Genomic DNA, 21,265 nt, shown 5'->3' with positions numbered 1-21,265 from the left:
GGGATGTATCTGATGGGGCGTAATTGCCTGCCACTTATGCCATCATGTATTGGGCAAAGTAGGTTCCAGTTGCTGCTGGTCATTGGCAGTCATGCATTGGAGATGGTGAGAGGATCCCAGGAAATGTCAGAGGAATGTTCACAGCATCTACTTCTCCATCTTTCCCTGTACACTCAATTCTATCATCATTCTTCTGTAAAGGTGAGCTCAGTTCTCAACACTTTCTACATGTGTGTAACTATGATTCCTGATGGCAACTCCAGAGATTCCCAGAAAAAAATTAAACCATGTGAGAAAACAGCTCTGATTCTATTGTATTCATTTCTATGTGTTTTAGGATCTTAGATGGTGTATCTCAAAATTGCTGTGTTGGGGGAAAAAAAGGTCAAATGAAGGAAGGGAAGAAAGAAGGAGTGAAGGTAGGGTCACAAAGAATGAAGACATATCTCAGAGTTATTCTAGTTGGGGTATTACTATGAATCACCTGAACAAACCAGTCCTTAAATCTATGTTCCTACTTTGAAGTTGAAAATCACATCACTGTTCTTAAGAAAAGTAGGATAGCAAAGCCAGTGTCAGCTAGCCAGGCCACAGTCCAACTCACTCTTAGTCTCTTCTTTTGAAAAGTGGGGTAAAGGTGGGAAAATATCTCACAGGAATGTTTTCAAGATGAAATAAAGTCATAGTTGTGAAGAAACAACCACAGTCCTCATGTGGTAAGCAGTGGAGATGACTGTATAATTTTTGCTCCATTTGTTGTGGAAAACTAAGCCCACAACCAAATGAAGGTGAAGAACATCAACGTTTGAGAGGATATTCTGGAGGAAAACCACAATAGCACTTGACAGGATAAACGCTTTAAATCTAAATTTAGAAATATGAAGAATTGTGGCAAAAAAAAAAGCTGACCAAACTTGGAACTTTAATGAGCAGCATATAAGAAAGAAAAATCCAAAAGGAATTATTGAGGAGAATTGTTGGGGAGAAATTAGCACATCATACAAATAAAATTGAAGTCATAGGTGCTTCGGGAATTGAAGAAATCAAGCACTTGTTTTAGGGGAGAAAAAGAACCAAGAGATTTCAATTTGCAACATTTGCCTTTGGGGCCCACAAGGTCCACTTAGTTCTGAGGCCAGTAATGATCACAGACAAGAGGCTGCTTGGCTGAGGAGCCTTCCCAGGGCCCTCTTCACATCCCTGTTCCTCAGGCTGTAGATGAAGGGGTTCAGCATGGGGGTGACCACGGTGTACACCACTGAGGCGACCGAGCTTCTCTGGGAAGCATGGGTCACAGCAGAACTGAGGTAGACCACCATGCTTGTCCCATAGAACAAGGAGACCACAGAGAGGTGAGACCCACAAGTAGAAAATGCTTTATACCTGCCCTCAGTGGAGGCCATCTTCATTAAGGATGAGACAATTTGAGAGTAGGAGAACAGGATCCCCGTCAGAGGAAACACACACAAAAGGGCCGTGGCCACATATAAAGATATGTCATTGATGAAGGTGTCAGAGCAGGCTAATTTGAGAACCTGAGCCAGTTCACAGAAGAAATGTGGAATTTCAGTGCCTATACGGAAGGTCAGCCGCACCATCAGTAGAATATGAAGCAGGGAAATACAGAAAATAATGACCCAAGATATCAGAATCAAGAGGCCACAGAGGCGTGGGTTCATGATGACCGTGTAGTGCAGTGGGTGACAGATGGCCACAAACCGGTCATAGGCCATCACAGTCAGCAGGAAATTATCCATTCCACCAAAAACCATAAAAAAATACATCTGAGTGAGACATCCTCTGTAGGAGATGTTTTTGTTTTGTGTCTGGATGTTCACTAGCATCTTCAGAACAGTGGTGGAGATGAAGCAGATGTCCACAAAGGACAGGTTGGAGAGGAAAAAGTACATGGGGGTGTGGAGCTGGGAGTCAGAGCTGATGGTCAGGATGATGAGCAGGTTCCCAAGCACGGTGACCAGGTACATGGACAGGAACACTCCAAAGAGCAGGGGCTGCAGTGCAGGATCCTCTGAGAGACCCAGAAGGAGGAATTCTGATATTTCTGTGTGGTTTCTTGATTCCATGTAGCTGGTGTCTCTTTTGGAAAAGGAGGCAAATGCAGTGTTCAATGAATAGCCAACTGACAACTGAGCCAGTCAGCACCTCTTAGTTCCACCTTTACCTGGACAAACTTTGTCCTGAGTTGAGTCACTACAATATAAGTTATTCACTCACTCAAGTGGTAGCCCATTTGCATTTTAAATGTGTGTAATCATTCAGACATCCTGTAATTTAGCAGAAATCTCTCTTTTTAATCTCCTACTCACTGATTCTACTTCTCTTATTCAAACCTGTGGACATAAACCAATTTACTCTTTGATATGACTTTTAAAATAAAGACATACTTTGGTAATCTCCATACATCCATCATTCTAAAATCTATAAAATAGTGATTAAGACATGAGTTTCCAGGGGCCAGCCTGGTGGTGTAGTGGTTGAATTTGTATGCTCTGCTTCAGCAGCCCCAGTTCTTGGGTTCGGATCCTGGTCACAGACCTACACCACTCATCAAGCCATGCTGTGGCAGCAACCCACATACAAAATAGAGGAAGATTGGCATAGGTGTTATGTCAGGGCCAATCTTCGTCAAGCAAGAAAAGGAAGAATGGCAAAAGATATTGGCTCAGGGCCAATCTTCCTCACCCAAAAAAAGCAGACATGGTTTTCAACTCAAACAACTTTAATTCTGTGAGTTGATGCTTCCTATTGATGTCACAATTAACTCTCATGTGTCTTATTGTTTTCTTTTAAAAATGTAGTTACTGCTCTTAGCTTGTTTGTGAGGTTTAGTAATGCCTTTGTGCATAGTAGCATCTCAATAAATAATAGCTATTATTAATCGGTTCCTTTTGTGACTATCATTTTTTTTTTTTTTTAAAGATTTTATTTTTTCCTTTTTCTCCCCAAAGCCCCCTGGTACATAGTTGTATATTCTTCATTGTGGGTCCTTCTAGTTGTGGCATGTGGGATGCTGCCTCAGCGTGGTTTGATGAGCAGTGCCATGTCCGCGCCCAGGATTCGAACCAACGAAACACTGGGCCGCCTGCAGCGGAGCGCGCGAACTTAACCACTCGGCCACGGGGCCAGCCCCTGTGACTATCATTTTTGATATATAACTCTCCCAAAGTACAAAATAGAGTTGTGATTTAGAAAATGGAATCTTGGGTTAGACTTCCTAAATAGAATTTAGCTGCTCCAACTTACTATCTGTGTGATCTTGAGGAAGTTATTTAATGTCTCCTAGCTGTAGATCCCTCACCTCTACAATGGGAGTAGTAAATATGCTCTACATTGTGTGACTGATGAGTAAATTAGATGAGATGATGCATGTAATTTTTCTTGTGATTCCTGTGACATATAGTGGACACTTGATAAATGTCAGCTTCTGTTCTTAACATCACAATAAATCTGTCTTGCATGAGTACCTTTTATCAAATTTTCCTTAAACTAGGGCAGTCACCAAAGATGGAATTCTGATCATTATAAACACAACAGGTCTGTTACCCCTTTGACCACCATGCAGCACTAATTAATGAAGATCCCTATGGCTTCCTCTATCAGAGACTGCCTGTCAGATAGATTCTTCCAGAAAAGGGAAATCTTGTGGACTACATAGATAAGGGAAGGGAATAAAATCACAAAACCACTAAAATAAGTGTAAACATGTGTGAGAGTGTCTGCTCATGTGTACATGTTCAGAAATGTGTATGTGTTGTATTAAAAATCAGTGCAGTTAATTTCAAAACGTCATTGATAGATTGATAAAAAAATTATTCAAAGCTTCAATAAATCAAGTCATCCTACAAAGCGAAAGGCAAATTTTAGATTTGATAATAAATGTTGACATTCTCTGTGTTAGAAAAAAAAGCCAGTGTTATTAATGCTTAGAGAATGCTAGTTAATAAGAGAAAATAATCACTGAGGACCAATTTAGTTGGGAGGTGAGTGGAAAAGGCTTCTCTGAAATATGAATATTTGAGCTGTAAGAGGAAGGATGGGCAATTGTTAACCAGGGGAAATAAGGAAAGGACAAGCATTTCGGGCTGAGAGAACAGAATTCACGGTTGCCCTGTGGGTCAGTGAGCTTGAGATTGGAAGGGATTTCAGAGGCCAGTGAGATGGAGAGCAGAGTGGGTGAGGCCCACAAGTCCAGCTCCTCTACTTTTCCTTGGCGTGCCTCTCAGTTTGGTAATTTTATGTTCATTTGCGGGTCAGAGGACCTGAGTGTTTTTGCTCACCATTATCTTTCCAAGGGCTTACATGGTGCCCAGTACATAGTGCGTGCTCAACACCTGCAAATGTTAGATGGACAATAAAGACTGAGACTCAATGCATCAACTATGACACACAAAAAAAATCTGCAAGCTCATGTATGCCTGAATATAGACACAAAATTGAACGATCAAGTTAAATCAAATGCGTTCATATCTATTTTAGGAGAGTAATACATCACAAATAAGTAATACCTATTCTAGGAATGGGAAGCTGGTTTAATACTGTGATGTTAGTTAACATAATTCACCATGAAAATAGGTCAGTGAAGAGAAATCACAACCATAATCACAGTACAAAATGCCTTTGAGAAAATGTAACAACCATTACCATGGTTAGCACCCAGACAGAGCCTCTTACTAAATGAAGAAACTAAAGAAAATTTCTTAAACCAATAAAGAGCGATTGTTTTATAGCCTCAGCCAACAGAATATTCTACATTAAAACACTAAAATATTTGTGTTAGATTTATGAACAGACCAAGGCAGTCTACTCCAATCATTCGATATTCTGCAGAACATTTAAGATATTGGTGAGATGAGAACAGGAAATTGGCCTGAGTACTGAGCATCAGAAATAATCACATTATTTGTAGATGATATTGTGGACACTAAGGTGAAACAATAACAACAATCAATACAGAACTATTATGTTACTATTATGTGCTATCAGTGAGTTACATCTTCTGCAAAATAGTTAGAGAATGTAATAGAAAAAGCAAATCACATTAGGAATTAACTAGACAGTACCTCGTGCATAATAGATCTCCAGTAAGTAGGTAGTGAATAAATGATTGGACATAGGAAATCCAACAGAAGCCTACAATTATGGGAAAGAGTAGAGAAGAGATGGAGACACCCCAGAAACTAACTCTTATTGAAAAGAGGCTCTAGATTCCAGAAGAGAGAGAAAGAAACACAGCAAGTGCTGGAAAAGATTGATTTCAGTAGAAACTAAAGTACGTTCAAAGTCTAGAGACTGCACCATCATAGACTAAATAAAAACGGGACTGTCCCAGTCTCATCACTCAAGAGGTAAGTCTAGAGTATCCGCTTTCTCTCCTCTTTTCCTTTTTGCTCCACCAGCCCTCGCTGGGACACTATGACCCTCACTGAAGCTTCCTGTTCTCTGAGGTCTGTCCTTGCAAAGCCCAGTTGGATTTTCACCTAAGCAGGAATCAGAAAATTATAGGAAAAGGGCAACAGGGACATGTTATTATCATCTCAAGTGTTGAATTCTCAGAGGTCCTCATTAAATAAACTTCTCTTTTGACTTTCCTCTTTCCAAACAACTCAGCTCCCTTGGGGTACAAAGATAAAAGAATGGAAAATTTTCAGCCATGTTGTGTCTGTGTGCAGGCAACAGTGGGGAGAAAGAGGGTATTTTCTCCAAAGAAAAATTCTTCTTTGGTTTGACTTAAATGTGGTAAGATGTCCCTTAAGGTTGTTTAATTTCTACAGGATCTGAACCCAGCTACCGTCAATCACACCAACGATAATACTAGAATTAGAAATGAGCATGGGGGTGCAGATATGTTTCCAATTTGCTCTCTCTCCCAGTCTTTGCCTGAAACTGGACCTCTTCTACACCAACTGAACAATTGTAACTGTCAGAAATTTGTTGAGTGGATTTCACCTTCTTTCTTCCATTAATTCATCTGTTAATTTCAGAATGTCCTGTTTTTTATATGCATTTCACTGACACGTCAAATTTAGATAATTTGCCTCTGTAAAGAAAAAACCCAGATCTAATAGTAGTATAAATGATGGAATAGAAAATGAAACAAGAACTATGGTTTAGACAGCATGTTTCCCACATTATGAACAAAAGGGAATAGTTACAGAAGGGCATATTACACACATCTTGGGCGCTGTAATGGACTGAATTGTGTGCCCTCGAAATTCATTCGTTGAGACCCTAATCTCCAGTACCTCAGAATGTGACTGTATTTGGAGAAAAGGGCCTTTAAAGAGATAATGAAGCTAAAAAGGGGTCACTAGGCTGAGCCCTAATCCAATTTGACTGATGTCTTTATAAGAAGAGGAGATAAGGTCACACAGAGAGACACTGGCGGCATTCATGCACAGAGAGACGACCATGTGAAGAGGCAGCAAGAGGCAGCCATCTGCTAGCCAAGGAAAGAGGCCTCAGAGGAAAGCAACCTTGCTGGTACCTTGATCTTGGACTTCCAGCCTCAAGGATGGTGAGAAAATAAATGTCTGTGGTTTAAGTCACCTAGTCATTGTATTTTGTTAAGGCAGCCCTGGGTGACTAGGGGAGGAACAATTCAAAATCCTCTCGCCCCATCTTTTTATTCCAGCCGTGTCTTCTTTAATTATTTCAATGGAGGCTGTGAAAAGCTTTGCACAGCTGCAGTTGGACAGCACCTGCCTCAGGCCCATGCCACATTCCTCCTGCTTCCTGCCCTGAAGCTTCTCTGATACCACAGTATGTGACACCTGAGGGAATCTGCTCTGTATTCACAAATGTGCAAATCAGAAATGTGGGGATGTTAATCCCTCTGGGATCATCCTTGGCCAATAGAAGACATGAGCTGATTTCATCTATCTAGGGGAAAGTTCTGAGATGCATTTCATAATGCACCTCACAAGGGTTTGGTGGCATTGAGCACCAGTCACCCACAGAGGGATCAAAATGATAATGGTTCCTTTCAGTGTTTTTCCTTCCTTCTCAGTTGGACTCCCACTGTTCTGTACTCCCACTCCTTAAGATCTAATTTCCACCCAAAAAAACCCATCTGCACACAGCCTTTGTGTTGAAGGGCTGCTTTCAAGGAAACACATCATAAGATGGGAGAAGGGCAGTAAAATGATGCTTTGGCTTATAAAATAGTAACAAAATTGCTAATGTTAATGAAATAATGCTAAACTCTTTGTAGTTATATTAACAGATCTTGTCATTGTTATACCTCAATGTCTCCATGTATGCTGTTTCTTTTTTGGGTTTTTTGGTGAGGAAGATTAGCCCTGAGCTAACATCTGTGCCAATCTTCCTTTATTTGTGTATGAGGGTCACCACCATGTCATGGCTTGATGAGTGGTGTAGGTCTGCACCTGGGATCTGAACCCACAACCTCAGGCTGTTGAAGCGGAGTGTGCCGGACCCAACCACTATGCCATGGGGCTGGCCCTACTGTTTCTGATTTTAAAGTTGACTCAGAAATGCCAATGATAAGAATTTGCCATTCAGGTACATGCATATTCGTGTAAAATGTTCTGTGTACACAGTTATTCATTGCAGCATTCCTTGTTATATAAAAGTATCAGCAAGAACCTGCCTGTCAGTCACTAGGGAACTACTTAGATAAGTGAGGGTACACTTGTATGTTGTAATACCATGAAGCCAAAGAGAAGCAAGGGAGATGTGTAATACACACACACACACACACACACACACACATGCAAACTACGCTAGCTATTAAACAAATTCAGCAAGGTTTCAGGGTATAATAGCAACACAGAAAAGTCAATGTGAGAAAAGGGAACCCTCATCCACTGCTGGTGGGAATGCAAACTGGTGCAGCCACTATGGAAAACAGTATGGAGAGTCCTCAAAAAGCTAAAAGTACAACTACCATACAATCTAGCTATTCCACTACTAGGTATTTACCCAAACAATTTGAAATCAACAATCCAAAGTAACATATGTACCCTTATGTTCACTGCAGCACTATTCACGATAGCCAAGACGTGGAAACAATCCAAGTGCCCACTGACTGATGATTGGATAAAGAAGGGGTGGCATATATACACAATGGGATACTACTCAGCTGGAAAAAAAGACAAATTCATCCCATTTACAACAACGTGGAAAGAACTGGAGGGAATTATGCTAAGTGAAATAAGCCAGACTGAGAAAGACAAACACCAGATGATTTCACTCATATGTAGAATATAAACAAGCACATGGACAAAGAAAACAGTTCCGTGGTTACTAGGGGAAGGGGGGTGAGGGGTGGGCACAGGGGGTGAAGGGGAGCACTTACGTGGTGACAGACAAGAAATAATGTACAACTGAAATTTCACAATGCTGTAAACCATTATGAACTCAAATTTTTCTTAAAAAGTCAATGTGCTTCTATACACAGCAGTTGACAATCTGAAAAGGACATTTTAAAAACTTTATTTACAATTGCATCAAAAGGAATAAAATTCCTAGGGATATATTTAGTGAAAGAGATAAAGGACTTGTATACTGAAAACTACAAAACTTTGCTGAAAAAAGTTACAGAGGACCTAAATAAAACAAGGATGAGATACAACTACACACCAATTAGAAACAAAGAATTGTCTACTTCATTTATATGAAATGTCTAAAAAATGAAAGCACAAATCTATAGAGACACAAAGTAGATTTGTGGCAGCTTAGACAGTAAGGAAGTAGGAAAATGGGGGTGTGACAGTCAAAGGGTACTTTTGGGGTGATGCAAACATTCTAAAATTGTGATGGTTGCACCACTTTGTGAACATACTAAAAAATATTGAATGCTATAGTTTTAAATGGGTGCATTTTATGGCATGAAAATTATATCTCAATATAGCCATTGCAGAAACCAAACAAGAGAAAATCATGATAGTAAGTATATCATTAGGAGCATAAAAATTTAATGTCTCTGAGCACCTAAAGCATAAGGTGCAACAAGCTTTAGCTGCCACTATATTTTTACTTCTAGATGTTAAAACAATTTAAGACTATTGTAATCAGAAGAGTATGATACAGGCATAAGTAAATATTACTGGCATGGAAGAGTCTAGAAATTGATACAGGTATATATAGGAATTTATCGTTTAGTAAAGGTGGAATTTCAAATCAGTAGGTCAAGAATAGTTTATCAATAAATGGGTACTGCAACAAGTGGCCATCTTTCTGGAGGAAAAAAAAAATGGATCCAATATCCCACACCACATGCCAAAAAACATTCTTTGAGGATTAAAGATTAAAATGTCGTTGAAAATAATACATTTTAGAAGGAAACTAGAAGATCTGCATGTAATCTAGAGTTTGAAGAGAATTTTTAAGGCAAGGCAGGAAACCCAATAATTATTTTTTTAAAAAGATTCTTGGCTACATGAAAATTAAATATTTTTATAGCAACATGTGAAATATTCACATAGCAAAATATTTGTCAATTCAATAGATGAATAAAACATTTAATAACACACATGGACAATTCTTGGTAAAATGTGCTCGTAAAACAGAATTTTAAAAGACCTTTATTAATTCCACAAAGGCCACCCACTGAAAACCACAGCAGACATGACCACTGGAGAAACCTTAGAGCCATTCCTGAATAAATGAGGAAGGCCAGGTATCAGGATGATGTCAAGACTTAGTATGGGAGGTCCCAGAACCCTATTGTAAGATGGGAAAAATAAAAACATAAATATATATTTGAAGAAGAAATAAAGTTACAGAAAAATGTCATTAAATTCAAAACACAGAGGAATCAGTGATTGGAGTTTAGCGTGTTGCTGTGGACAGATGTTTGGGACCCCTCTCCCTGGTCTAACAGGCAAATCCAGCAAGCGAACTGCATAGGCTTGGAGTGAGTACAATAAAATCCATGCCGTACCGTGACACAGCCGTGCGGGCCATCTTCAGCCTGTGTCAAACGACCTCGTGACCCCACATCTCAAGACCAAAGATGCCAACTGGACAGGTCCACAACAGGAGGGGATGAAGGGGTACCTCACTCTCACGTTTCCCAGCTGCGTTTCTTAGAGATTGGGGGACTAATTAGTGACCCTGGTCCTTGCCTCCCCCTACACACAGACAGCGTCAGCATCTCTGGTTTTGATGTGAGGGCTTTAAGCCCTTTTGGTAAGGTTTTAAACATTTATGGTGATGTTTTAAACATTTATGGTAAAGTTCTAAACATTTATGGTAAGGTGGAAATGGGGTTTTCACAGTGGATCTTCCTGGATGACGGACCTCTCCTATCTGATGAGAGTTTGACTTTCAAGTTCCAGTCATGTCCTGGTTTTTTGGTTCTGTAGGGGGGAGAATCTTTGCTTTGGTATCACTCCAGGTCAAGATTTCCTCTTCTGTGCATGCTCTGGCTACGTGACTTTGCAAACTTTCTGAAAAACAACTCAATCACTCTGTTGATAAGAGATGGGGTCTGTTCGAACCAGTCCTAGTAGTCCCATCGTTACAACCTCACGACATTTCTCCATTATTTTATGCCACGTCATCTTTTTTATAGTGGTTAAATTTATATAACATACAACGTACAGTTTTAACCAATTTTAAGTGTACAGTTCTGTACACTTGGCATCAAGTACATTCACATTGTTGGTCACCCATCTTCACCATCCCTCTCCAGAACTTTTTCATTTTCCCAAGCTGAAACTCTGTCCCTATTGAACCCTATCTCCCTATTTCAGCCCCTCCCCAGACCCTAGCCCCCACCGCTGAACTCTCTGTGTCTACAAAGTTGACTGCTCTTGTTACCTCACATGAGTGGAACCAGACAGTAATTATAAATTTGCAATATCTCGTTTTTGATATTTCAAAACTTGAACTTGTGCTGTCCCCTTTCCTTTCCAAATTTGCTCCACCCAGAGCCCTCCCTGTCTCAATGGATGCAATTCCATTCTTTCAGTTGTTCAGGCTCCTAACCGTGGAGGCATTCTTGTCCCTCATGTTTCTCTCACACTCTTATCTTGCCTGGCAACACATCCTCTTGGCTCAACCTTCAAATTACAGCCAAACTGACCACGTCTCATTCCTTTTACTACTATCTCCCCAGGTCATAGCTGCCTACATCTCACCTGGCTGGCTGCAGTCAGCTCCAATCAGGTTCCCAAACCCTCCAATCCATCATCACCCAGAAGCCAAAATGAGCTTTTAAAATCCCAAGTCAGATCAGGTCATATGTCTTCTCACAACCCAGCAATGACTCCCCGTGTCACTCATTAAATGAAAGCAAAAAATAATGACTTTATCACATAAGCGTTAGTTTTTATTCCCACAGAAGCAGATGCTAATCAAGGATTCAAGTACAAGCACTTTATTAGAAGGAGCAATGAATGGATAGAAGAGAGGAGAAATGGACACAGGGAAGAAAGTACATCCAGTAAAACTTGCATTAATCAGGAAATAAGGAGAGTTTTCATCCTGTGGGGAAATTCTGGAAAATGATACAAAATCCAAATCTCAGAATTATCCAAGTTAAAGGGTGAAAGACATGGCATACCCCACACCTCTCCTTCAAGGGTTGTCTGTGATAGTACATAATTCCCTGTCACTCCTGCCACCACATATTGAAAAAGGTAGGTTCCAGCTGGTGCTCACCATTGGCAGTCATGCAATGGAGATGATGAGAGGATCCCAGAGAATGTAAGACGGTGCTGACAGCATCTACTATTCCATCCTGTGTTACAGACTCAATTCTATCAACATTCTTCTCAAAAAGTGAGCTAAGTTCTGAACACTTTCCACACATGTGTAACTATCGTTCCTGATGGCACCTCCACTAAGTCCCAGAAAAAATATTAAAACTTCTCTAGTTGAAAACCAACTCTGATTCTATTGTATTCATTATATATGTTTTCAGATCTTAGAGGGTGTATCTCAAACTGCAATGGTGGGAGATAAAGGTCAAATAAAAGAAAGAAAGGAAGGGAGGAGGGAAAAAATGAAGGAAGGTTTTGATGCGTGAATGGAAGGATGGATGGAAAGAAGGAAGGAAAAAGGGAAAGAAGGATCACAAAGAATGAAGCAACATCATAGTTATTCTAGGTGGTATATTACTATGAATCATCTCAACAAACCAGCTTTCAAACTTACATTCCTATTTTGAAGTTGAAAATCACATCACTGTTTTTATGAAAAGTAGGACAGCAAAGTTGGTTTCAGTTCAGTCTCTTCTTTTGAAAAGTGGGGTGAATGAGAGAAAATATCTCAAAGGAAAGTTTTCAAGATGAAATAAAGTCATACATGTGAAGAAACATGCACAGTCCTGATGTGGTAAGCACTTGTGACTATTGTGTGGCTTTCATTCCATTTCTTCTTGAGAAAACAAGACCACAAACAAATAAAGGTGAAGAATATCAGCGTTTGAGAGGATAACTTTGGGGAAATGACATCAGCACTTAGTATGATAAGCCCTTTAAATCTAAAGTCAGAAACTTTAAGAATGGCTGCAAGAAAGCTGACCAAACACGGAACTTTACGGACAGCAGATAAGCAAGAAAAGTCAAAAGGGAATTACTGAGGGAGTTGTTGAGGAGAAACTAACACAACAAACAAATAAAAGTGAAGTCAGAAGGTGCTTTGGGAACAGAAAAAAAATCAATCGTGTTTTTTAGGGGAGAAAAAGAAAAAAGAGATTTAAATTTGCAATAATTGCCTTTGGGGCCCACAATGTTCACTATGTTCTGAGGCCAGTGACCCACCATAGACAAGAGGCTGCTCAGCTGAGAACCTTCTTAGCGTCCCCTTCACATCCTTGTTCCTCAAGCTGTAGATGAAGGGGTTCAGCATTGGGGTGACCATGGTGTACACCACTGAGGCAACTGAGCTTCTCTGGGAAGAATGGGTCACTGAAGAACTGAAGTGGAGCCCCAGGCATGTCCCATAAAACAAAGAGACTGCAGAGAGGTGAGACCCACAGATAAAAAATGCTTTCTATTTTCCCTCTGTGGAGGCCACACTCATTAAGGAGGAGACAATCTGAGAGTAAAAGATGATCCCGGTGAGAGGAAACACACCCAGCAGGGCAGTGGCCACATACAAGCAGATGTTATTGGTGAGGGTGTCAGAGCAGGCCACGTTGAGAACCTGCGCCAGTTCAAAGAAGAAATGTGGAATTTCAGTTTCTAAACAGAAGGTCAGCCACATCATCAGGAGACTATCAAGCAAGGAGACAGATAAAATATCAAGCAAGACATCAGACCCAGGAGACCACAAAGGTGTGGGCTCATGATGACCATGTTGTGCAACAGGTGACGGATAGCCACAAACCAATCATAGGCCATCACACCCAAGAGGCAGTTATCCACTCCAGCAAAAATTGCTTAAAAAAATTCTGAGTGAGGCATCCTATGTGGGAGATGTCTGTGCTCTGTGCCTGGATGTTCACTAGCATCTTCGGGATGGTGGTTGAGATGAAGCAGATGTCAACAAAGTGTGGAAGTGGGAGTCAGAGCTAATGGCCAGGATGATGAGCAGGTTCCCAAGCACGGTGACTAAGTACGTGCACAGGAACAGTCCAAAGAGGAGGGGCTGCAGTTCCAGATCTTCTGAGAGACCCAGGAGGAGGAATTCTGATACTCCTGTGTAGTTTCCTGCTTCCAGGTAGCTGATGTATCTTCTGGGAAGGCAGGAAATACAATGGTCGATGAACATCCAGCTGGCACCTGAGCTACAGCATCTTTTGATTCCACCTTTGCATGAACGAACTTCACCTGCTAGTAGTCCTTCCAATGACAGTGATTCACTCAGGCTAGTGGTAGCTCATTTCCTTCTTAAATGTTTGTACTCATTCAGACTTTGTTTAGTTTAGTAGAAGTCTCTCTCTCTTTTTCTCTTTTTGTTCTTTTCTTTTTCTTTCTTTCTATTTTTTTTTTTTTTTTTTTGAGGAAGACTAGCCCTGAGCTAACATCCGTGTCCATCTTCCTCTACTTTATATGTGGGATGCCTACCACAACATGGTGTGCATGTCTGCATCCGGGATCTGAACTGGTGAACCCTTGGCCGCCAAAGTGGAACGTGCCACTTAACCACTGCGCCACTGGGCCTACCCTAATCTCTCTCTTTTTATCTCCTACTTATTGGTTTCAAATTATCCTATCTGAATCTATGGACTTAAAAAATTTCTTCTTTCATATGACTCTTCCAAAATAATTGAAGACAGTTAAGATCTTTTCTTTGATAATCTCCATACTACCTTCACTCTGATAACTAGTGATTAAGCCGTGGGTTTTCAACTCAAACAGCCACAATTCTGTGACCTATCTTCCTATCGAGGTCACAGTTAACTCTCTTGTGCCTTATTTTTTATTTCTAAAAATGTGATTACTGCTATTGACCTCTTTGTGCAGTTTAGAAATGCCTTTGTGCACAGTAGGATATCAATAAATGATAGTTATTATAATCATTATTAACCTGTTCCTTTTAGGACAACTATTTTCAATATATTACTCTACCAAAGTACAGTATAAAGATTTGATTCAGAAAATGGGGTCTTGAGTCAGACTTCCTGCAATAGAATTTTGATCCACCAACATACCATCTGTGTGACCTTGAGAAAGTTACTTAATCTCTCTCAGCTGCAGATATCTCACCTCTAAAGTGGGAGTCGTAAATATGCCCTACATTGTAGGATTGATGAGTGTATTAAATAAGATTCTGCATGTAATTTTTCTAGTGTGATTCCTGTGACATACAGTGGACGCTTGATAAATGTGAGAGTCTATTCTTAAGGTCCCTATAAATCAGTCTTGCGTAGCTACCATTATCAATATTCCCCTTAAACTAAGGCCGCCATCAAAGGTGGAATTATGATCATTGTAAACGCAACAGGTCTGTTACTCTTTTGACCGCCATGCAGCACTTCTAAGTAATGAAGTTCCCTATGGCTCCAACTTTCAGAGACTGCTCCCCAGGTGGACTCTTTCAAAAACAGGGAAAATATGTGGACTAAATCAATAATAGGAAGGAAGAAAATAACAAGCCAATAAAAATAAAATACAAAGTGTATGTGCTCATGTGTGCTCATTTGTACATGTTCAGAAGTGGGGATTTGTTGTATTAACAGCCACTAGAGCTCATTGCAAAAAATATGATTGATAGACTTGATAAAAAATATTCAATGCTTCTATAAATCAAATCGTCCTAAAAATTGAAAGGAAAATTTAAGATTTGATTATAAGTGTTTCCATTCTCCATGATGGAAAAAAAAGTCTCATGTTATTAATGCATAGAAAATGCTAATTAATTAAAGAGAGGAAAAAATCAGTGAGGACCAATTTATTCTTGGGATGTGGGTGTAAAACCTTCTTTGAAATATTAATATTTGAGCTGTGGGAGAAAGGATGGGTAATTGTAAACCAGGGGAGATGGAAAGAGAAGAGTTTGGGGCCGAGAAAACAAAATCTGTGGTAGCCGTATGGATCAGTGAGCTTGGGAATGGAAAGGATTTGAGGAGCCAGTGAGACAGAGAACAGAGAGTGAGGGTCAGAAGGACAGAGTGAGTGAGGCCCACAAGTCCAACATCCTATACTGTATATCGAAGTGCCTCTCATGTTGGTACAACTATGTTAATTTGTGGGTCAGAGGATGTGAATGTCTTTGCTCACCATTGTCTTTCCAGGGACTTTCATGGTGCCTGGCACATAGTGGGTGCTCCACACATAAAAATGTGAGACGTAAAATAGAGACCAAACACATCAACTATTGCACAAAAAAGAAATTTTCAAGCTCACATACGCCTGAATATAAACACAAAATAAAACAGTAAATTTAAAACAAATGGATTCATATGTACTTTAAGAGAATAATACATCATGAATAAGAAATACCTACCGTAGAACTAGGAAATTGTTGGGTTTTTTTTAAAGATTTTATGTCTTTCCTTTTTCTCCCCCAAAGCCCCCCAGTACATAGTTGTACCTTCTTCGTTGTGGGTCCTTCTAGTTGTGGCATGTGGGATGCCGCCTCAGCATGGTTTGATGAGCAGTGCCATGTCCACGCCCAGGATTCGAAGCAATGAAACACTGGGCCGCTTGCAGCGGAGCATGCGAACTCAACCACTCGGCCACAGGGCCAGCCCCGGAAATTGTTTTAATGTTAGGAAGTTTGCTAACATCATTCACCACAAAAATAGGTCAATGAAGAGAAACCATAACAATAACCATAATAGAAACTGCAATTGAGAAAACGCTACAGTCATTACTGTGGTTGGCGACAGGTCAGAGCTTCTCACTAAAACAGGAAACCAAGACAACTTCTACACCCAATAAAGCATGCTAGTTTTAAAACTGCATCCAACAGGATATGCTACATTAAGACACTAAAATATTTGTGTTAAATTCATGAAAAGACCAAGGCAGTCAACACCAACTTCCATCACTCCATGTGCTCCTGGACATTTAAAGAGATTGATAAGATGAGAAAAGGAAATTAGCCTGAGTACTGAATGTCAGAAATAATTACATTACTTGTAGATGATATTGTGGACACTAAAATGAAGCAAGGACAGTCAATATAGAACTAGTAAGTGCTACCAGTAAGTCTATTCTGCTGCAAAAATACTTAGGGAATATGATAGAAAAATTCAATCACATGAGGAACAAAATAGACAATATCTGGTGCATCTTGGACCTCCAGTGAGTAGTTAGTGAATAAATGACTGGACACAGGAAATTCCTCAGAAGACTAAACTTTATGGGAAAGAGAAGAGAAGAGGTGGAGACTGTGGAAAATAACATTGCAGAAAGGCTCTAGATTCCAAAAACAGAGAGAAAGTGACAGAACAAGTGCTGGAAAGTACCTTCAAAGTACAGAGACGAGACTGCACCTTCACAGACTAAACAAATATGGGACTGTCCCAATCTCATTAGTCTAGAGGGAAAGCCCAGTACCCACTTTCTCTGCTCTTTTCTTTCTTACTCCCCCAGCCCTCACTGGGACACCCTGACCCTCTGTGATGGCTATCACTGAAGCTTTCTATTCTCTGAGGCCTGCCCCTGGGAAGCCCAACTGGGTTTGCATTTGGCTGGGATCGAGAATTATAAGTAAAGGGCAACGGAAACATGTTTAAAGTTTCCAGTGTCTCAAGTGTTGAATTCTCAGAGCTTCTCATTAAATAAATTGTTCTATTGACTGTCTTCTCTCCAAACAATTCACCTTCCTTGTGCTGCAAAGATAAGAGAATGGAAAAATTTCAGCCAATGTTGTGTGTGCAAGCAGCAAAGGGGGGAAATGAACTTATTTCTTGCAAGGAAAACCTCTTCTTTCTTTGAATTGACTTAGAAATTACAAACTACCCCCTAAAGAAAGTGTAATTTCTGCAAGAACCAAACCCAGGAACGAACCTTCCGTGATGTTCTTCCCTTGAAGTCTCTTTGGAGATTTTGTGGATCACTTGGTGTCCACAATGTCACGAAGACAAAGAGGTCCTTTCTGAAGAAAAGTAGAGTGGTTAATAATTTTGGTTTTGTTGAAAGGAATAAACAAAGACGGAAGAATATCTCTCCATATTTCCTGGTACCACAGACGCCTTCATTGATATTAGGGAGGGCTCCATTTATTACCTCTAAATAGAGGGGGAGGGGCAGAAATAATCCAGGTAGAGTGGGTTGCAAAGTGAGTATTGAGGAAACAAAGGTGACAAATATAAATCACCTATACAATTTGTAAGGGAAAGGGAGGGCAGAGGTAAAACATAGCCTAAAGGGAGTAGAGAGTATGGGAGTGTTAAAAAAAAATTTTTAATGGAAGATATGGGAACATATTTAATTTCAAAGAGAAAGATCATATTTCATGCAGGCGTTTGAACACATAGGACAATCTGGTTACATAGTTCACAGGATGCAGTATACACTCTAAATCAGTGCCAATCCTGATGTGCCGTATCTCCACCTTAGACAATACATGGGTCCAGAAATCAAGGGTTGGAAGTGGAAGCAGCCACATCTAACTTCACTCCCAGTGAGCCACTTGGGGAGTTTGTGCTTCAGGTCTCCACATCTCTGACTTCTGCTGGTCAAAGTCCCATTAAACTTCAAGCTATGCTGCTGCCTGACACTTCAGGTCCCTCATGCCAAGAAGAGGAGTCATCATCCTGGCAGGTGCCATTGGCCCTGATCATCAAACATTACTGTGTGATTATGACAACAGGCATGCACTGGTACCCTGCAGTGCTCAGTCAGGGGCTGGGAGCAGCCCAGGAGCAACCTCAGCACAAACACAGCGGGGGATGCAGATGGCTGTTGGTCAGATACGCTCCTGAGTGGTGGAGATCTGAGTGGTGTGAGCTTGAGTGAGGCAACTTCCTTTAGCTGAGGGCTGAGGGCTGAGGGCTGAGGGCTGAGGGCTGAGGGCTGAGGGCTGTCAGATGGCTGCACTCTCTGCACCTGGAAGAATAAGCCCTTAATCCTGAAGGAGGATCTGGGTGATGCAGCACAGCATTCACTAGAGTCCACTCACAGGGATGTTTGCATCATTTTTTTTAATTGAGATGTAATTGACATGTAACATTATGTCAGATTCAGGTGTACAAAGTAATGCTTCAATATTTGTATATTTTGGGAAATGATCACCACAATAAAACTAGTTAACATCCATCATCATATGTAGCTATCAATTAATTTTCTTGTGATGAGAACTTTTAATGTCTACGCTCTTTGCAGTTTTCAAATATGCAATACAATATTCTTAACTATGGTCACATACTATATATTACATCGCCAGGACTTATTTATTTTATAACAGGAAGTTTGTACCTTTTCACCACTTTCATCTATTCTTCTACTCCCTCTGACAACCACCAATTTGTTCTCTGTATCTATGAGTTTGTATTTTTGTTTGTTTTTAAGATTATCTTGATCAGTATGCTAAAGGACAATACATCATGGGTTAATAATGCTTATCGCAGGAATTTAAATGTTTCAACTTTAGGAAACTTATTTACATTAATTTAATTGCACAAATATATCAATACCAAATCTGACAAGTTCTATAGGAATCAAAATGTATTTGATAAATTTTAACAATCATTGATGCAAATGGTGGTATGTGTATATGTGTGGGAAGATGCAGGCTCTCAAAGTAGGAAAATAAGGATATATCTCTCAAGTGATAAGTAATGTGGATTTTTCAGTGCAACATAATGTTCAATTGAACATGGAAGCATTAAGAAATGACAATGAATATGCAAGAATTGCTGCTGTGGGAGATCAGAATTTGCCACCCCAAAATATGTTTCTTTGGCTTTATTACTCTTAAGAACAAAAGACTTAGAAAGAAAATTTGACGTTCTTCCTAACTCCCTAGAAGAATTTAAGAAAGAGGGCCTGTTTCAGGAAGGCGTTATTACCATAGATAACGAAAACGGTATACAGGGAGGAACCTAGCAAGGCCCATTTGATCAAATTCCTCCCCATGTCCCATTGTCTTTACAACGTATGTCAAACAATTCTTCACCACACATTGCTTTTCCATCTCTGTGTGATTGTCTGCTTCCCCTTTGAAATCTCTAACCACTACCTGCCCCCTTCAACATCCTCCTTTGTCTTTGGCTGAAGATGGTATTTAAGGAAATGGCTTCAGCCATTTTGATGAGTTACTCAGTTTTCCTGTGTTTCTCGCATGTATACGTGTTATTAAATGTGTTGGATTTCCTCCTGTCATTCTGTCTCCTTTCAGTTTAATTCTTAGACCAGCCAGATGAATCTAGAGAGTAGAGAAATATTTCTTCCTCCCCTACACTGCTGTGAACTGTAAGTATTTAATTTTATTCTGGTAATTCACACAAATGCATAAGATGAGAAAAGAAAGGGGACATGCGCATTGTAAAGTAAAAGACAAGTGCATCATTATTTGATGATAAGAGTTTGGAGGTGGTTGGGGCCAGCCCAGTGGTGCAGCAGTCAAGTTTGCACGTTCCGCTTCTCTGCAGCCTGGGGTTCACCGGTTCAGATCCTGGGTGTGGACATGGCACCGCTTGGCACACCATGCTGTGATAGACATCCCATCTATAAAGTAGAGGAAGATGGGCACTGATGTTAGCTCAGGGCTAGTCTTCCTCAGCAAAGAGAGGAGGATTGGCGGTAGTTAGCTCAGGGCTAATCTTCCTCAAAAAAAAAAAAAAGATTTTGGAGGTAGAGACCCCTCAGATCTCTGAAGATGCAGCCATGTGTGGATCCTTCATCATCTACTTCAACAAGGCCCTAGGACAGTTCTTTCAAATTTTACCCATGCATAAGATCCACCCGGAAAGCTTATTAAACACAGATGACTGAGCCTGGCCATGGAGTTTCTGATTTACTAGATCTGGGATGAAGGACAAGAATTTGCATGTCTAACAATCTCCCCAGGGATGCTGATGCTCCTGGTCTGGAGACACTTGGAGAGTGTTTGTGTCCCTAGTACTCTGATCTAATAAAAGTTTCCCCTCCATTGTTTACACCTCCCCTCCCCCGCCCCGCTCCCAGCCTTTGCTAGGAAACACTGACTCTTTCAGATGGCATCATGGAAACCCCTGGTGGCCCTGCTCTTCCTACTACAGTGACTTCTCCCCAGAAAGTACAGGAAGATGCTCCAGGCAGGGAATTAGTAACCTATATCTCACAGATGCCCAATATGGTTTACCTTGGGGACACTGGAAGCTTAGGAAATGTTTCCAGGACCTTCAGGACTGAATTCTCAGATAGTCTCATTAAATAAATTGTTCTAGTTTCATTCTACGTTTTAGAGAATCAAGCTCCCTTGGAGTGGAAGGAGAAAAATAGAAACAAAACTTTCTGCCACTTCCGTTTCCCTAAAGATAATTGTGGAAAGAGGCAAATTTCTTTCTTCCAATTATTTCTTCTCTATTTCATACATTCAACATTTGCAGTCAACAAGATTATTCCCCTGGAGGTTAAAAAAGTTTATTGTTCTTCTTTCAAAGAAGTCTCCCAGGTGTCTTTAAGATACTGCCCAAATTCTTGCCTCTCCTTCATAGGACCTAATTTCAAAGTTTCTCCCTTTGGGATGTATCAATGTTACAAGGAGCCCGATAGACTTGACTCTCAGAATCCCATTGTTACAAAGATGAAATGCATGAGAAGGTCCCTATTTCTAGAAGGAGAATGAAGCCATTAGTGACATTGCTACTGAAAAGTTAATCACTTTGAGGAGTTGGAAATATCCCTTAAAATTTATCAGGGACATGAAGTCACGGAAGACCTTAGGGAGAGAAATT

At 40.4% G+C, this 21,265-nt stretch overlaps 1 protein-coding gene and 1 pseudogene across 1 annotated transcript; both read right to left on the bottom strand.

Annotated features, from left to right (window-relative positions):
- Nucleotides 1–816: 816 nt before the first annotated feature.
- Nucleotides 817–2,084, bottom strand: LOC103561675 (olfactory receptor 7D4-like). The gene has a single exon (XM_008536417.2). The coding sequence runs from the start codon at nucleotides 2,082–2,084 to the stop codon at nucleotides 1,146–1,148; it is 939 nt and encodes a 312-aa protein (XP_008534639.1). The 3' UTR covers nucleotides 817–1,145.
- A 10,603-nt stretch (nucleotides 2,085–12,687) lies between these two features.
- Nucleotides 12,688–13,704, bottom strand: LOC103561684 (olfactory receptor 7D4-like; annotated as a pseudogene).
- Between the last annotated feature and the right edge of the window lie 7,561 nt (nucleotides 13,705–21,265).

The sequence above is a fragment of the Equus przewalskii genome, chromosome 6, assembly GCF_037783145.1.
Source record: "Equus przewalskii isolate Varuska chromosome 6, EquPr2, whole genome shotgun sequence".
NCBI classification, from domain to species: domain Eukaryota; kingdom Metazoa; phylum Chordata; class Mammalia; order Perissodactyla; family Equidae; genus Equus; species Equus przewalskii.
The sequence above is the reverse complement of the archived record's forward strand: the minus strand, read 5'-3'. Positions and strand labels throughout refer to the sequence as shown.